The sequence below is a fragment of the Bombus pascuorum genome, chromosome 6 (assembly GCF_905332965.1).
Source record: "Bombus pascuorum chromosome 6, iyBomPasc1.1, whole genome shotgun sequence".
Lineage (NCBI taxonomy): Eukaryota > Metazoa > Arthropoda > Insecta > Hymenoptera > Apidae > Bombus > Bombus pascuorum.
In genome coordinates, this window is record NC_083493.1 from 13,312,308 (window position 1) to 13,327,178 (window position 14,871).

Here is a 14,871-nt window from a genome sequence, read left to right on the forward strand (position 1 = left end):
TCTTTTTTTTTTTTTTTTTTTTTTGATAATACGTATTTTCAATATCAATGTATGTCCGTCAGAATATGAAAAAAGGATCAGAGACTTTTCGCCAGCGTTGGCGAACGACAAACTCTATGCTATTAAACCATTATTCGGAATTAATCTCGCGTTGCACAGTTAAAACGTATGGCCAATTTAAATCTGTCACTGGAGCGCGACGTGTTTGCACGGATCTGTTCAAAACGTTCCGAACGCATTGAGTGACGTTTATCAAAATCTTCCGTTAATTTTGCGTTATTTGTAGAAGTCGACTGGCCATCGTGAACGGATTGCCCCGTTTACCGATAACGTCGATACCTGAATGAAATTCATTCTGCCTAACATAATATTATCAACGCATCATACTGAGCGTTGGTTAGCTTGTTACCCGGTCTAATATAATGCGTGAACAATGCGATGCAGTGGCATTATCTGCGTCGACGATGCCCATTAAACCAACCACTTTTATATCTTCGATAGATACATACAATGCCCTACCTTTTGTCCTTATATTCTTTATTATCATTTCAATGGTAGAAAAATATCAGAGAAACTGCCAGACTTCAATGAATACGAGTAAATGGTACAAAAGATACGGATAAACTTTGAAACATCCAATTTTAATGGATGATATGAAAACAACGAAGCGTTTAACACGATTTTCGTGGAAATTATATACCGACCTGTTATTTGGATAGAAACGGAAGATCTACAGGATTGCTGTCAGATGGGGGAGAAACCGTCACTCATAATCAATTATAGAAACAAATATCGTTTCGGTGAATTTCCTTGTCAGATATATTTCGAGCGAACAATGAATTAAAGATATATCTGGAAGATATAATAGTTAATAAAGTAATAAAGATGTGACAATTTTCTTGTGTTCGTTCTATTTTATCCCGGTGCGTAAATGTTACGTTCTCGTTTTATGATAGAGAACAGCGTTAAATAACGTTCTATGCAGGTCTCGGTGAGGCAATAACTCGTCAAAGCAAGGATAGAGGAAAATTAAAATGCAATTAGACATAATCTCTATGCAAAAGTTTCGTTGTTAATTCTTTATGATTCCGCTTCAAAGTGCCTCGAAATGATCGATTTTCTCCTTCCTTTTTTTTTTTTTTTTTTTTTCGTTGTTCACTTCGACTTCTTTTTGTTACTCCTTTCATCAGGGGAAAGTAAAATCAGCCTCGCCGATTTATTGGATTACGTCGGCCACGTTCCCAACTTACGCAGTTCAAAGTGCACTCGTGAACAACTTTTTGACAACCAACAAAAAAAAAAAAAAAGAAATAGAAAGAAAGAAGAAAAGAAAATAAAGGGAAAAAATGCTATTACGTTAAAAGCAGAAAGTTCATTTGTTCTGTGAATACTCACAAAAGACAAATCATCCCTTTTACCCTCAAGTTAATGGAGGGTTAATTTCGTCCCTGCTTAAGACTATTCCATTGGCTTTGGGATTAAGGCGTAACAGTGACGATGACATTTTCATTTGTTTACGATCGTGACAGAGTACACGGTTTGTCGCTTCCTTTTAAAACGGGCCGTCGATTCACATATTAGATTAACGATTTAATGGATAACTCGATGAATGACTCTATGTATGGTACGTGTCGGTGCGTAAATTGAACAAATTATAGAAGAATGCCTTTGGTGTTGGTAAATGGACACCCTATGCATGTGTACATAGTGGCAGCGTTGCAATAGGGTGTGGCGGTTCTCAATCAGAATAGAATCCCTTGTTCTAACTTTACACGCATTACCAACCGATTTCATTTTCTTATAAAAAAGAAAATCGATGCTTTGAAGATATAAAATAATCTTTGGTACAAGACACTCGTTGACCATTTATAAAGGAAAGTATCATTATGTCAATTTCTATAAAACGATAAAATATCATTTTTAAATGATTTTAATATTTCGACGATTCCTTCCAAAGGTTTCGTCCGAGCATCGTCGCTTAAAACGCTTCTAAACGGTCAAGCGGAGAAGACAAATTGTTTCATGGGTGACGATATGAGCATCCCTGAATCGCAGAATGGCCCACTGGTCATAATTACGTTGGACGACAAGTGTGCGTGAGCGTGCGTGTGTATGCGTTAAGATCGTAGGAACACGATCACCATCTTAGTACAAGATCAGTGTCTCGTGAAAAGTCGAAGAGTTCGCGCATATACCACGGACATCATTCTGAATCGTTTCCTGTTCTCCGTATATCTCGCGGTTCGAGGGTGGTGGAACGTATATGCATGTTTTTATAACATGGTGGTCTTTGGCTGGATGTTTTGCATTTTTATCATAGGTGAGCAGTAAATTTCACAAGGCACACGTATTTTTCCTTCCGAGATGCGCTTCCACCTTTCTGTAAATGTATATACACGCGTCTATGTTGTTTGTAAAAACTGGTACGTAGCTTTGGTTCGAAATAATTGAATAATTTCTTTCATTGGTTTTATTACGTAATCGACTATTTGAAAACTGTTTACGTTTAAGCGTAATTCTCAAACTACAGTATTTATCTTCTGTTTGTTCTTTGACAATCGTTCATGCACAAATCGAAGAAACCATCGTCGAAACGTGAAAACGCACCTGAAAAAGATTAAATTTCCATTTTTCGCTGCCACTGACGTTGTTTTAATTGAAATCAACAATAATAGAGATCAAGCAACTGGCTGTGAAAAAACTTTGACACGCGTAACTCCGACAGTACATAGATTTTTCTATCAGTGGGCACATCGAGCACAATCGTACGTATTCACATATACACAGTGCTCAAAACTTATTTTCATTTATTATTGTCATTCTACATCCTCGGATCGATGAAGATCTGTTTAAAAAAAGTGATCGCAGAATTGACCTTGAACATGATTTCCAACTTGAAATTCTTTTTTTAAATCACCCAGTATTCATCGGTATTTATCTGCGACCCATGGTTCCTCTCAGACTTTTGTTCCTCGTGATAAATACTACGCGTCGCAATAGAAAAAAGAATTCAGAATGTTGAAAATCATGCTCAAGTACAATTTTTCGGTCATCTTTTTAAACAGATGTCCACCGATCCGAAGGTGTAGAATCATTTCTCAAAGCCATAACAAATAATTTTTGAACACCCTGTTGTTACGCTAGGAAAAATAGATCAAAATAACAGACAGTTTCGTGAGGTGCGTGCAATTCGTAACTTTTGTTTCGTACAATTCATAGTGACGGGCTAAAATTTTCATCCTGTAAATTGAATATAATTCAAAATTTAAAGCTTTGTTCAATTTTCGGGCAACTTGCTCAATCTCCTTGCTGGTTCCCCGATTAAATTTATTAAAATTAATTCACCGTCGAACTGATTGTTTCCACGTTTATTTTCGGTTCACTTCGAGGCAATGGGATTATTTGTTATTCGCGAACGCGGCCATGTGATAGCTACGGAAATGAGTTTACAATAACTGCTGTAATTTTCGCGAAATTGTTTCTGCTCTGTTTATTTCATTTCCATACTGTTTCTGCCCTCCCATTTTCGCTCTTTACTAATTTTCTTTCTTTTTTTTGATGAGGGCGGGGTGCGATTTTAATTAAAAAAATAAATAATCTGCCACGTTTGCCGGAAATCCAGCTTGTTTGAACAAGAAAGTGAATTGTACTCACGTTCGGTTACCTGATAGCCCGACGGCGTGCCGTTGCACGCAGCGCGAAAATTGCGCATACATAATGCATAGGAAATCTGCATTTAACTTTCCAACGTGCCGCGCGAAAACACGGTTGCGCCACTGCCTTTATGGAACCTACGAAACGAATTTTATAACGTCACCTTGCAGTTAGGGCTTAACAAAGTTTTTAAGAGTCAATAAAAAGTGAAAATTGCAACTGTAGTTAATCGTAAAGATATTTGTTTCAATATACTATCGTTGCTGTAATTTTCGATCGATCAACAGAAGCTTCACTTTCCAATAATTTAAGTAAAGTTAAGTAAGTAAACCAAGAAAATCAAAATCAAATGACTTCTTCAAATGTGCTTATAAATTCATAGTTAACTAATGTTCGTAGTAATGAACTTTTACACTTTTGGTTGTAAAATCTACGTCTTTCTTTGCCCTTCCGATAAATACAATTTAAGCATTGCTGGTGTCTTCTTATTGTTGCAAATCCCCCAATCGTTAAGTAGGAATTTGTCAAATTTATTATTACAGGTAGTCGGGCGGCAGCAAACAATGGCTTCAAAAGTTATCCTACAACGGTGAAGACCTTTGAAAATGACACGGTCCTGCTTCCCTGTTACGTCGAAGATCTTGGTAAGTAGCTTCGATAAATTTTCCACCCTTAAGTGTCTTTCATTAAAGTCACAGAAGAATATTTGCCACGGGAAGACGATCACAAGTGCGATCGATTGTTTCGTGTATTAACAAGCTGGGAAAATCGAGCGAATTAAAAACGGTCGAGGCATGCACAAAAAGAAGAACTTAACTCTCCCGGTGCGACAGTTACAAACAAATATCACCTGTTGCATCTCGTAAACCGTAACAACGGTGTAACTTTAGATTCGTTAAATCGCGACTGTTTTCTTTTCGTATGCAGCTTTCCTTCGTGATAAGATAAAATAATCGACGTAAATAAAAGAATCTCTTATCAACCAATAATTTGATTAAATTCGATAGTGAGATTTATAAAAAGTATCTATGTGTTATATGATATTTATTCCCATTTATTTAATGGCAAATATAATTATCAACATAGCTCTTGTAATAATAGCGAACGCTCGGAAGATACTTTTAACAGGAAATAGATCGCGTGTTTAGACCTTCTTTTGAACCAATATGGTACTATATGGTACATTTACTATTAACTCGATCGAGAATCGAGGGTAAAGAGACGGTGCCGCAATTTCGGACAACGATCGATGTTAATTTCCCTAAGCAGGAACGCGTCCACTCGCGACACTCGTGTACGAGTATAGAACGCAAACAATTTACTGTACAATCGATCGACCTGTCATCGATGGTTTCGCTTAACGGGATTGCCTGTCAGACATTCGCTTTACCCTGCCGCGAGTTAGACAGAAGGCCACGAACGTTAAGACGATCGTAAGATCGCGACGGATTAAGGACTTGTTTCGGATTATACGCCCCGCTCCGCCGGTTTCTAGCGTAACCACGGGACCACCGTTGCCGAACTATGCCCTCGATATTCTATCGAGCTAGGATTTATGGTAAATTGGGTCAGAGAAAAGGTATTTGGTTTGCCCGTTTGGTTACTTATCGGTTGAGAGTTCACCAAACTGCATAGAGTCGTGTCAGCATACGTTGTCCCTATTTCTAGACGACTGAATATCGTAGAAACCGAGTTGCCAAGTAACTTTATAACTTTGTTATACGCGAACGCATATAGTAATAAATTTATCCAGAAAGTTAACAAAAAGTTTTTCATATTGAATTTAAGATAGATTGAACCGCTTTCGTGCATATATAACAAACTCATATGCCTAGATAACGTACAGACGAGAGTGAGGTGGTGGAGGGATGGCATCCTTTTGGCTGACAGCGGTGAACCACGACACGAACCACCTGAAAGAGTTAAAATGTACTCAAACAGAAGCTTGGAGGTTTCCCACGTGAAACGGAACGATACGGGGGAATATGTATGCCAAGCGTCTCGACCAGCTCCCTGGGGACATGCCACGCAAGTACACGAGATTGAAGTAATGTGTGAGTAAATCCAGCGAAGATTTCTACTTCACAGACGTAAATCTATCGGTGATACACCACAATTCGCTTCAAAGAATTGTTCCAAATTCTCTACAAAAGATTGTTCGATCTCAATGTTGAAAATTGTTTAACAACGTTCCTTCTCTTCTATCAATAGGACGTACGGTGTCGATTAATCGAAATCGATAACTTAAGAGCTGAGAAGATTCAAAGAAAACCGTGTGCGTTTCGTAGATAAGTTAAACACAGATATCGATTCTATCACGTATCGTCGTTGGCGTGAAATTATGGATGACCCGAAAGTACATTCGAGCTCTACGTCGTTCTGCAAACAAATTCGGGAAAGTTTCCTCAGCCTCGGAATCCTCCACGGAGTTTTCCCAACCATAAGGATTTCGGTTCCATTTCGCGGAATCCAACATGTAAAAATAGAAAGAACCCTTCCAATTCGGCTGCTCCGCGAATCGAATTTTCCGATTTTTTTTTCTTTTTTTTTTTTCTGTGTCCCATGAGATCAAAAACGCCCGTGCCTTGTCGTCCAACGATACACACGTTTACGTATACATTCGAACATGTTTCGATCGCTAGAACTCACTTGGGTATAATTAATATTATTGGATGTCCTGTTAGGAATACCGATGGTACTGGAATACTATGGAGACTAATTTCAAGGAAATACACATATATTTTGAAGATGGTTTTCTTGAATATTTCGATTCCTTTAATAGTTTTCGATCGAAAACCTTCGACGATCGATGTTGCCACAAATGTTGAAATAAAAGTCACTTTTATAAAAAAAATCATAAAAGATATAACTTAGAAAAAACGAAGCTGGCACCCCGCTGGGGGTAGCCACCCACATGCTATATTTATTTTTATTTTATTTTTTTTTTTTTCTTCACCAATAAGATATAACACTTTACCAAATGTCCATAAGGACAAATTGTAAAATAACCAAAATAAAATAAAAAAAAAACATTTGAAGAGGCAAAAAAAAAAGAAAAAAAACTTTTATAAAACAATTTGTAAGGCAACAGTTTCTAGCCCTTTAGTTTGTACATCGTGCTAAACTCGTGACGAGAATTATAGCTTAATCCAATAGAGACTTTATCCAATAAATGTTTTATTCCTAACCAAGTTTACATTAAATTGTGCGTTTTGAGTTTCGATTCTTGTAAAATTATACATATATATATAAGTTATCTAAGGTATATCTAAAATAATGCATAAGTTATATATTACGTCATCTGACACGAGTGTCGTAGTAGCGAATAACTAACGCTCATTTAAGTACATATGTAGTTACGAATGAAATTACAAAACAAGGAGTGAGAGTAAATGTGAAAACACCAAAGCATAGAGAACGATGCTCGAGTCTAGAATATAAAATACAGAGAATGAAATGCGTCTTTGAACGTTGATCGGACTACATCGTTACTTGCAGATCCACCCAGCGTCCATCCGATACCAGAATCTGGTAAACTGGAAGTGAATTTAGGAGAGGAAGTGGATATGGCCTGTGTGGCAAAGGGTGTTCCAGTTCCAATCATATCTTGGAGGAACAAGGTAAACAATATCTTTTAGAATCACAAAAATAGAAAACGAGATATCTTTCGATAGACACAATTGCCACGAATATTAAACATAAAAAATAATGCAAATATTTATCTATTGACAGGACGGGGAAATACCATTTTTATATGATAGATCACGTCTGCGATTCCACGCTGAAAGCCCCAGCGACGCTGGACGGTACACTTGCGTGGCAAATAACGACGTTGGTGAACCTGCCATGGCCACTATAGATCTATACATTAGATGTAGGTACCGCTTTATCAAATTCGCGTAATTTTCTTCGACCACGTCACAACAGTTTATAAATAGCATTCGATTATGATTGCACGGATGTAACTCAAATTCGTGGTCCGCCCACGTTCGAGTTAATTGACTTTATGTACGCCTATATGCACAGAAGTAACGGCGTACACCATTCTGCATACGTTGTTAAACGGTCGTAATTATATTAGGAAATTGCATTCCTCTCTTTAGTATTCCAATCAAACGCCGGCACGATCTAATTGTAATCCCGCGATGCATGTATGCGTTAAATCGTTTATGCGCAGTAATCGTCCTACGTGACAATCGTAATTGTAATCGAAAATCACAGTGCGTCGCTTCGTGCATATTTTGTATCCAATAAAACGTACAGGTTACTTTGATAAACGTTCAACCTATAATTAAATGATGCATCGCGTTAAATGATTTGATAACTAGAAGAGACGATAATTAAAAGGGCCGCTGATGTAAACACCGATGTCAATGAAACGTTTCAGAAAGGCCAGTAATTTGTATACGTACATTTCCTATTCCGAGAATTTGCTGGCAAGAATAATAGATAGAGATGTTCAATGAACTTCTTACGAAATATTTAATTCTTCAAACTATGTCTTTTTCGTACAATGTTCGATATCGTCCGAATACCAGAGAAAATACAATACGCCCGTTTTTGTTGATTTTTATGTCGCTGAATGAAAAGATTAAAACTGAGCTGGAAAGAACTATTCTAAAATAATTGAGATAATTGAAAAGAGCATAACCCGATATATTGGCAGATATATGTCTTTTGAAAAGAAATGTTTTATAAGAAACGAATTGTATTAGATCGATCGTTATGTTAGAGTAACTTAATTAATATTAGTCTGCGTAACTAATGATATTCATATGCTTTGAATGCTTTCAAAAGAGTAACGAAAACACATATTTAATGCTAAAAGCAAATATATCATAAAAGATATAACTTAGAAAAAAAACGAAGCTGGCACCCCGCTGGGGGTAGCCACCCACATGCTATATTTATTTTTATTTTATTTTTTTTTCATCAATAAGATATAACACTTTACCAAATGTCCATAAGGACAAATTGTAAAAAAACCAAAACAAAATTAAAAAAAAGCAAATATAAAGATGGTTTTAATATAGAATTAGTTGAGCATTTATCGAATAAGTTTATTTAATTTGAATTGACTAAAAGGGAGGAAATGTGACTTATATTTTCCATCTGTGGCGTTCGTTCGTTAGAAAATATAACAAAATTTTTTTATCTGTTTTAACGCATCTGATGGAAAACAACGCAGACAAACCCAGGATCGAGATGACGAAAACATGGATGCACGCACCCGCTGGGATAAGAGTACAGCTACATTGCGGGGTGACTGCCTGGCCAGAGGCAACGGTGAGCAGTTTTGCGAGACTGCAAACGATATAATTACAACGCTAGTAATTAACAGCTCGTGCAACAATGGGTGTAGCTCGGAGTCAAGCCCGTTTTCACCTTGGCTGGGAATATCTTCGTTATCGGACGTTTAATTACTTCCCAGTTCCGCGCTTGGATTTGTTTTGACTAGATGCTATCGTTGATAAAGGAACAACAATCTGTATTCTTCGTTTAACTTTCATCTCGATGTTATCGCTTAACGAGTCTTTTCTCGATATGTAGAAAGGAATCTAACGCGAGAAGTAATGATTAGAAATATATAATTCGCACGACAAATACATAAGCCTTCGATTGGCTCTGCTTGTAGAGCAATTTCTTTGAACCTATCCCTTGGAGTTAATAACGCGTGACGAATCGATTGACGGGAAACGTGACTCGCGATACTTTTTCTTGCAAAGAAAAAAAATAGCTACTACGGTTAAATTCTTTGCTGACGCGGCATTTCTTCCACACTTGTCTCGAACGGGAAAGATTGGCGTGGTGCATTCTGACGAACGATTTTCTCAGTTACATCATCATACTCTCGATAAATCTACTTGAACCGATGGAAAAAGTTTAATAACATTGATGATTTAACAAAAAGATATAACTTCCTTTTCTTTTTATGTCATCGGATCTATAAATCCGATCTACAGGTGGAGTGGTATTTCAACAATAGAAGCGTGAAATATTCATCGAGGATAGTGAAACACAACGCAGGCAGCGATCACAGTTTAGTGATAAGGAACGTCAGGACGACGGATTATGGTTTCTACCTCTGCAGAGCTTCTAATTCCTTGGGAATCACCGAGGCAGCGGTCGAATTATCGGGTGTTGCGAATCCGCCCGTCTTTAAAAAGACTTCGCACAGCCTCTCTAAGACCTCGTACAATTTCGTCTGGGAGGTTCACAGTTACAGTCCAATAGTTCAGTACGAATTCAGATTTCGTAAATACGTGGTAAGATTCAATGCTTTCAATACTGGTTGATTTATAATTAATATAGGTATATTTTATCTAAGCTTGTATTCTATTACATCATTGTATTATTTGTACCGTCGTGAATTTTTCAATCTTTAGAACGGCGTTCCTGGTCAGTGGTGTAAATTGTACATACCCAGCGGCAACGATGGAAACAGTTTCATACACACATACTCGTTCAAATTGACGGGATTGCAAGAAGCAACGCATTATGAGGCGCTTGTTTTATCGAAAAATCGTTATGGCTGGAGTAAGTCATCGGAAATAATACGATTCGCAACGGAAGGTGCTCGTAAGTACTACAAATAATTTCTTTCCTGACATAAAAATGATTTCATTTCATTTACGTGATTTCATAATCTGTATAATTTCTTTTTTCAGTGGACAAAGATAATTACATAACGAACGCGATACAAGAGGATAAAATCGCACCAGGTAATTTTATATTTCATGTTAGTTATTTAGGATAATTATAATTGAAGATACTATAATAAAATATTGTATGTAAAAATCACTTCTTTTCGTAGCCGTACAACTTGCATCGATGTCCCAACATCCTCCTCTGGATACTGATAACAGTGAATCCTCTGTTACACAAGCAAAAGCAATGACAATTATAATAATAATATTTATATTATACGTTTTCAATATTAATTTTTGTAAGTTGTAAGATATTTGTATAAATTACTAACGTCGCATTAAATTAGGTTTTATTGATTAATGAAGTAGAAACAGAAGAAAGAAATGTTAATTCTGTCCTATATTAGGATAAAATTTCATGAACATTAAGCAGTTTGAACTTTAAGATTGTAAATAGATTTTAACTTTGAATACAGGGAAAATGTTTATTTGTGAAGAAGAGAAACTTTTTAAATAGATTATAAAACTATGTATAAAATAAATCATGAAAAATATAATTCGTTGTGATTCACTTTCGAAAAATATTAATCAAACAGTCTTGTAGCCAATCCTTTTTCATACTCAATGATATGAACTCCATATCATGACTACGTAATTGTAAATATATACAATATACGAAATAGATATGACATTATATGGGATGTTGACTAAGGACGCAGACGAAACATTCGTCTATGTCCGTACCTCGCCTGTAATAACGGCATCGACTAAATACAGGAATCATATGACAACATTAATTAAATACAGGATAGAACCGCTATTATATGAGATTTCGTATCTCACATTCTAAAATACTGGTTTCGAAACAAAATCTGAGTGTTTCTTACGTCCTGCACGGTTTGCTATAAGATATTATGATGGACCATAAAAACTAAAACTCTTGTAAAAGAATTGCTAAATGTCTGTAATTAATACAAATTGAAATATTATATAAATTTTGTTCAACTTTATGTTTGACTATTATAATAGAATTATTCTTATCAGCAACTGGCATTTAATATAAAATAGTAACATAGGAGTACAAATTTAATTTTACTTGATAAAAAATATAAAAATTATAAAAATAATTATTGTAATAAATCGTTGATGGTGTCAATTTACAATAAGATTTTAAAATTATTAAATTTGATTTTATTATAATGGAAACATCACTTTTCATAACATCGATAAAAATCGTCACCTTTTGACCTTAGAAAAAAGTCACCTTGTAATAGGTAAAAACATAGACGAGTTATGCTGGTAAATTGACCCTGAACTAATAGATACAACTCTAAATTCTTAGATAAACTCCTAGGGTAAAAATGAAAAAAAAGCGAAGTGCACGAGCTCAGTTTTGCTTCAACTCCTGTATCGTGAAAATCGAAAAAAAGCAAAAGCCTAGATAAAAAAAGTAAAAACTTGCACTTATTGATAATTTAATTATTAGTTTATAACATCTAAAATTGATTGTAGTACAATATAAAAATCATTTTTCATGTCGTCGGCAAAAATTTTGTGTAAGGAGTTGCTGAAAATGACTATGCCCCATCTCTTATTTGCTCATCTTGGAATGATAAATTGAAAATAATAAGAATACGTATTCTCAATTGAAATTTCTAGAAAATCAGTTCTTCAAAATATTCAAATACTATACAAATATTATATTAAGTTTTCTTATTTAATTAAAAACTTAAAAATTAAGAAAGGTATAAAGAATATTTTATAAAACAACAGTAGAACGTATCGACTTAAAATCGACCAAGTTGAAGTAACAGACTTCCTTTCGAGAATTTAACAAATATAGATCTTTCTATAGGTATATACACAGTGCATACGATTCTGCTATAATGTATTGTCTTTATCGCTTCCGATGATTGAGTTGAATATATCTAATTTCTACCTTAGCTGTAACAAATCGCAGAAGGCGTAAGAAACATTCTGATTTTTTTCAGATCGATATTTCAGAATCTGAGAATTTCTGTTTTTACAATTAATCAATACGTATATCAATTATGATTACTAATTATATCGAAAATAATTAACTGTCACTAGATTTAATTATCATTCCTACCATTCCAATAACGCTGATTTCATATTTTATTCTGAACCGATAATGTTGTATCTGACATGAAAATGGTAACCTGGGCTACGTAGTCCCCGGATCGCGGAACACAAATTTATATTGTATGTTAGGTCTATCTTATGCCTTGTCTGTGGTAATAACTTTGTGATTTTATTATCATTAATTGCACAAAACTCCACAAAAACAAAAGAAAAATGTCATTTCTTAAGTTTAACAGAAATTTATTTGCTATCCTTAAACTCCAAAGACGTCATGTTCACAGTATGTTACAAATATATAATGATAATTCTGAAACTATTGTTGGAAGACATATAAAAGTACAGGTTAGCTGTATCTTATAGTTTTTTAATATTTTGATATTTAATTGCGGATTCATTCATATCCTTTCTTTATGTTGAATATTATAAATATTTTTTTATATTGTTTTGATTATTAATATCTCTTGTTATTTGTGATATTAACCTTTGAAACAATTTATTAAAGATAGGGTTGGGTTCATGGAGTGAGAAAGATGAAAAATAATATTTTTATTGATATTATGGATGGGTCAACTCCTAAAATGTTCCAACTTATTATACCAAAATCAAATAAACCAGACAAATTAAGTTTTGGAAGTAGTATTAAGGCAGAAGGAAAATTAGCCTTAAATTCAAGTGGTACAGTTGAACTACATACAGATAATATTGTTGTAATTGGTATGTGTGATGTTATGGATGGGTATCCTTTTGCTCCAAGAAAACAGTATCATATGGATTATATTAGACAGTTTCTTCATTTAAGACCAAGAACTAGAATATTTTCATCTTTATTAAGGATACGTGATATGACATCTGCAACTATTGAAAATTATTTGAGAAGTAAAGGTTATATTCATATACATACACCAGTTTTAACTTCAAATGACTGTGAAGGAGCTGGTGAATTATTTTTAGTTAAGCCAAATTCTAAAGATCTATTAAAATCAATGGAAAGGGAAGGTTTAGAGGAAGAAGCATCATTTTTTAATACTAAAACTTTTTTAACAGTATCAGGACAATTACATTTAGAAGCTGCTGCCAGGTGAATAGATTATAGGATTTTATGAATAATATTTAAGCAAAGAAAAATTATATACCTAAAGTATGCATAAAACATTTTAGAGCATTTACAAAAGTGTATACCTTTGGACCAATATTCAGAGCTGAAAATTGTAAAGGAAGATTGCATTTAGCTGAATTTTATATGTTAGAAACTGAATTAGCATTTATTAATAATATTGATAATATAATGTCTGCAGTTGAATCATTAATAAAATATGTGGTTAAAGATATACTCGTAAAATGTGCTTCAGATATACATGCAATAGGTGGTTGTGAGGTACAGTGGTTGGATAAAAAATTTGCATGTATAACGTATGATGAAGCAGTTAATATTTTACAAAATAATACAAGTTGCTTAGGGATTCCTATTAAATATGGAGCAAACCTATCTAAAGAACATGAATTGTTTCTAGTGAAACATAACGATAATATTCCCATATTCATTACAAATTGGCCAAAAGAAACGAAACCTTTTTATATGAAAGAATGTAAAGATGATACTTCAAAGGTGAGTATAGTGAATTTAATAAATTTTGAATTTGATAAATATCTTTTCAAATAATAATCATTGTAAAGGTATATATGATCCTTTCTTTTTAAGGTTGCTGCAATAGATCTTTTAGTACCTACTGTAGGGGAATTAGTAGGAGGCAGTATACGTGAAGATGATTATGAAAAGTTAAAGTCAAAGTTACCCTTAAAATCTAATCTTTCTTGGTACTTAGAACTTCGAAAATATGGTAATGTTCCAACTGGAGGTTTTGGAATGGGGTTTGAAAGATTTTTACAATTTATTTTTAATATACCAAATATTAAGGATACAATCCCTTTCCCAAGGTGGCCCCATAATTGTAACTTATAAATAGAAATCTCAAGATCTATTATCTACATGGTTATCCCATAACAAAATATATATATATATATATATATATATATATATATATATATATATATATATATGTATGTATATATATGTATGTATATATATATATATATATATACATATAATTTTATATGCAATTAAAGTATTTAAAAATAAATTTTCTTTTAGGGAAACGTAAACAAACATTTATATGGAATAATTAGTGTAGAAAACTATTTTAAAAAATTTTTATTTTTTATTATGCTCTCAACGTCAAATATTACAAAATTATTAGATTAAGTATAAGGAGAAAACAGTAACATCAAATCATTTTTTTTTTTTTCTAAAAATAAGATTTATTGAATACCGAAACAGATCTCAACTAAAGAGTAACTTTTTATTAATACTTGTTTATTTCTTCAAATATTTTCATAGTTAAAAATTTAAATTTCTAAAGTTCTTTAGCAATAGCGATTATCATAAGGGATATTTTAGAGAGGTAAATTT

The 14,871-nt window shown here is 33.9% G+C and overlaps 2 protein-coding genes across 2 annotated transcripts; both read left to right on the forward strand.

The window, feature by feature from the left end:
• The first annotated feature begins 2,150 nt into the window (after positions 1–2,150).
• On the forward strand, positions 2,151–10,858 carry LOC132907692 (limbic system-associated membrane protein-like). Its single transcript, XM_060961038.1, has 10 exons — positions 2,151–2,320; positions 4,197–4,298; positions 5,490–5,708; positions 7,153–7,274; positions 7,387–7,528; positions 8,843–8,940; positions 9,618–9,920; positions 10,041–10,233; positions 10,323–10,376; positions 10,469–10,858. The coding sequence occupies exons 1-10, from the start codon at positions 2,281–2,283 to the stop codon at positions 10,609–10,611; spliced, it is 1,416 nt and encodes a 471-aa protein (XP_060817021.1). The 5' UTR covers positions 2,151–2,280; the 3' UTR covers positions 10,612–10,858.
• Positions 10,859–12,530: 1,672 nt separating this feature from the next.
• On the forward strand, positions 12,531–14,386 carry LOC132908242 (probable asparagine--tRNA ligase, mitochondrial). Its single transcript, XM_060962040.1, has 4 exons — positions 12,531–12,746; positions 12,911–13,482; positions 13,563–14,010; positions 14,104–14,386. The coding sequence occupies exons 1-4, from the start codon at positions 12,618–12,620 to the stop codon at positions 14,362–14,364; spliced, it is 1,410 nt and encodes a 469-aa protein (XP_060818023.1). The 5' UTR covers positions 12,531–12,617; the 3' UTR covers positions 14,365–14,386.
• Positions 14,387–14,871: the final 485 nt, after the last annotated feature.